Source organism: Acinonyx jubatus, chromosome D2 (genome assembly GCF_027475565.1).
Source record: "Acinonyx jubatus isolate Ajub_Pintada_27869175 chromosome D2, VMU_Ajub_asm_v1.0, whole genome shotgun sequence".
NCBI classification, from domain to species: Eukaryota; Metazoa; Chordata; class Mammalia; order Carnivora; family Felidae; genus Acinonyx; species Acinonyx jubatus.
In genome coordinates this window covers 46979265-46981671 of record NC_069393.1, presented here as the reverse complement: position 1 = coordinate 46981671, position 2407 = coordinate 46979265, and the positions used below count along the sequence as shown (strand labels likewise).

At 42.9% G+C, this 2407-nt stretch overlaps 1 protein-coding gene across 1 annotated transcript; it reads left to right on the top strand.

Moving 5' to 3' along the window:
- Positions 1–245: 245 nt before the first annotated feature.
- Positions 246–1420, top strand: LOC106972103 (olfactory receptor 6C75-like). The gene has a single exon (XM_015069020.3). The coding sequence runs from the start codon at positions 403–405 to the stop codon at positions 1369–1371; it is 969 nt and encodes a 322-aa protein (XP_014924506.2). The 5' UTR covers positions 246–402; the 3' UTR covers positions 1372–1420.
- The last annotated feature ends 987 nt before the right edge of the window (positions 1421–2407 follow it).

Genomic DNA, 2407 nt, shown 5'->3' with positions numbered 1-2407 from the left:
GATGATGTTCTATTCAGCATAATAATAATGACTATCACATTACAATTAGGCATTGAGAACACATAGAAACATTGGCATCATATGGCAAGTGAGCTACATGCTTTATCTTACTTATTCTCACAAGAACATGAACAAGCAGATCCTGTCATCTTCATTTTACTGAGGGTGAAAGTGAGGTTCATAACGGTTAACTACCTTTCCAAAGATAACCCATCTCTCAGGGGTTAGAACTCAGTGTTGAACTAGTAATGAATTCAGGTCCTTCTGATTCAAGAACCAGCTGAATAAACCACTTTGCTATCTGCCTAGCCACCTTCCAGGATAGGCAAATAACTTAATCCTGTGTTCCGCTAAAACCTTTGCCCTCCTTTATGTCTTTATTGTGGGTTAAGACCAGCAGGGATGATGCTGTGGAAAGAGATGCCCATGGAAATAGGGAACGGGACCACTGTCCAAGAATTCACCTTGGAGGGGTTTCCTGCCCTCCAACACCTGGGAAAGGTCCTCTTCCTGGTGCACCTGCTGGCCTACCTGGCATCCATTACAGGCAATGCTGTCATAGTCACCATCACCTGTGCTAACTCCCGGCTCCAGACACCTATGTACTTTTTCCTCAGCACTTTCTCCTTCTTTGAGTGTTGTTTCATAAGTGCTGTTATTCCTAAGTTGCTGGTCATCTTTCTTTTAGGCCGGCAAACCATTTCCTTTCTTGCCTGTTTCATACAAGCCTTTGTGTATGTATACCTCGGAGCCACAGGTTTCTTCCTCATAACAGTGATGTCTGTGGATCGGTACATGGCCATTTGCCAGCCTCTGCATTACCCAACCATCATGAACCTCAAGACTTGCTTCCTCTTGGTCACTGCCTGCTGTGTTTTGGCCTTCCTTCTCATCACTGGTCTGATAGTAAAGGTTTCCCAGTTATCGTTCTGTGGCCCCAATGTCATCCCCCACTTCTTCTGTGATCTTGGTTCCCTGATTCATCTCTCCTGTTCTAATACCAGGTTTGTTGAAATGTTGGCCTTTGTCATTGCTTTGTTTATCATTTTGACATCCCTTATCATAACCATCATTGCATACAGCAACATAGTAGTCACAATTGTGCGACTCCCATCAGCCAAGGAGCGACAGAAAGCTTTCTCCACCTGCTCTTCTCACTTCATAGTCCTCTCCCTGATATACAGCAGCTGTGTCTTTATATACGTGAAACCAAAGCAAACCAACAGGCTGGACTCCAACAGGGAGGCTGCCCTTGTGCATACGGTGGTGACCCCGCTGTTGAACCCTGTCATCTACACTCTGCGGAATAAGCAGGTCCACCAGGCTCTGAGAGAGACAATGTGCAGAATGAAAATATCAAGACAAAAATAAAATCACATGGCCTTGGAGTGGAATGGTTCAGAAAAACATTTGTCTTCATTCTGGCCAATGTAGCAGTCCACAGGGTCCTAGTGTAGAATTCTGGCAACCACACTTGATTTCTGCACATCCCGAGCAAAATGGAAATCTGTTAAATTACAACAAAGTTAAAAACATTGTTGAGCTCACACCCCTGTTTATTACAGCATTATTTATAATAGCCAAGGTATGGGAGCAACCCAAGTGTCCATCGAAAGGTGAATGGATAAAGGTGTGATTTTATGTGTGTAACGGAATATGACTCAACCACAAAAAAGGATGAGATTTTGCCATTGTAACAACGTGGATGAAGCTAGGGGGAATCATGCTAAGTGACAGAAGTGGAGAAAGCAAACACCATGATTTCACTTATATGTGAAATCTCAACAAACATATAAGTAAACAAAAAGTATTAACAGACCCATAAATATGGAGAACAAATTGATGGTTGCCAGAAGGGAGGGGGTGGGGAATGGGCAAATGGGTTCAGGGGAGTGGGTGATATAGTTATGGAATGAATAGTTCAAGGGGATGAAAGGTACAGCACAAGGGATGTGGTCAATGGTATTTAATAGTGCTCTGTTGTGACAGAAGGGAGCTACAGTTGTGGTGAAGATTGTATAAGAAATAAATTCATCAAATCACACACACACACAAACACACACAAAATCTTTTTTTGGAAGTCTTTTTGTAGCAACGTGGAGGGAACTGGAGAGTGTTATGCTAAGTGAAATAAGTCATACAGAAGAAGACAGATACCATATGTTTTCACTCTTATGTGGATCCTGAGAAACTTAACAGAAGACAATGGGGGAGGGGAAGGGGGAAAAAAAAGTTACAGAGAGGGAAGGAGGCAAACCATAAGAGACTCTTAAAAACTGAGAATAAACTGAGGGTTGATGGGGGGAGAAGGAGGGGAAAGTGGGTGATGGGCATTGAGGAGGGCACCTGTTGGGATGAGCACTGGGTATTGTATGGAAACCAATTTGACAATAAATTTCATATTAAT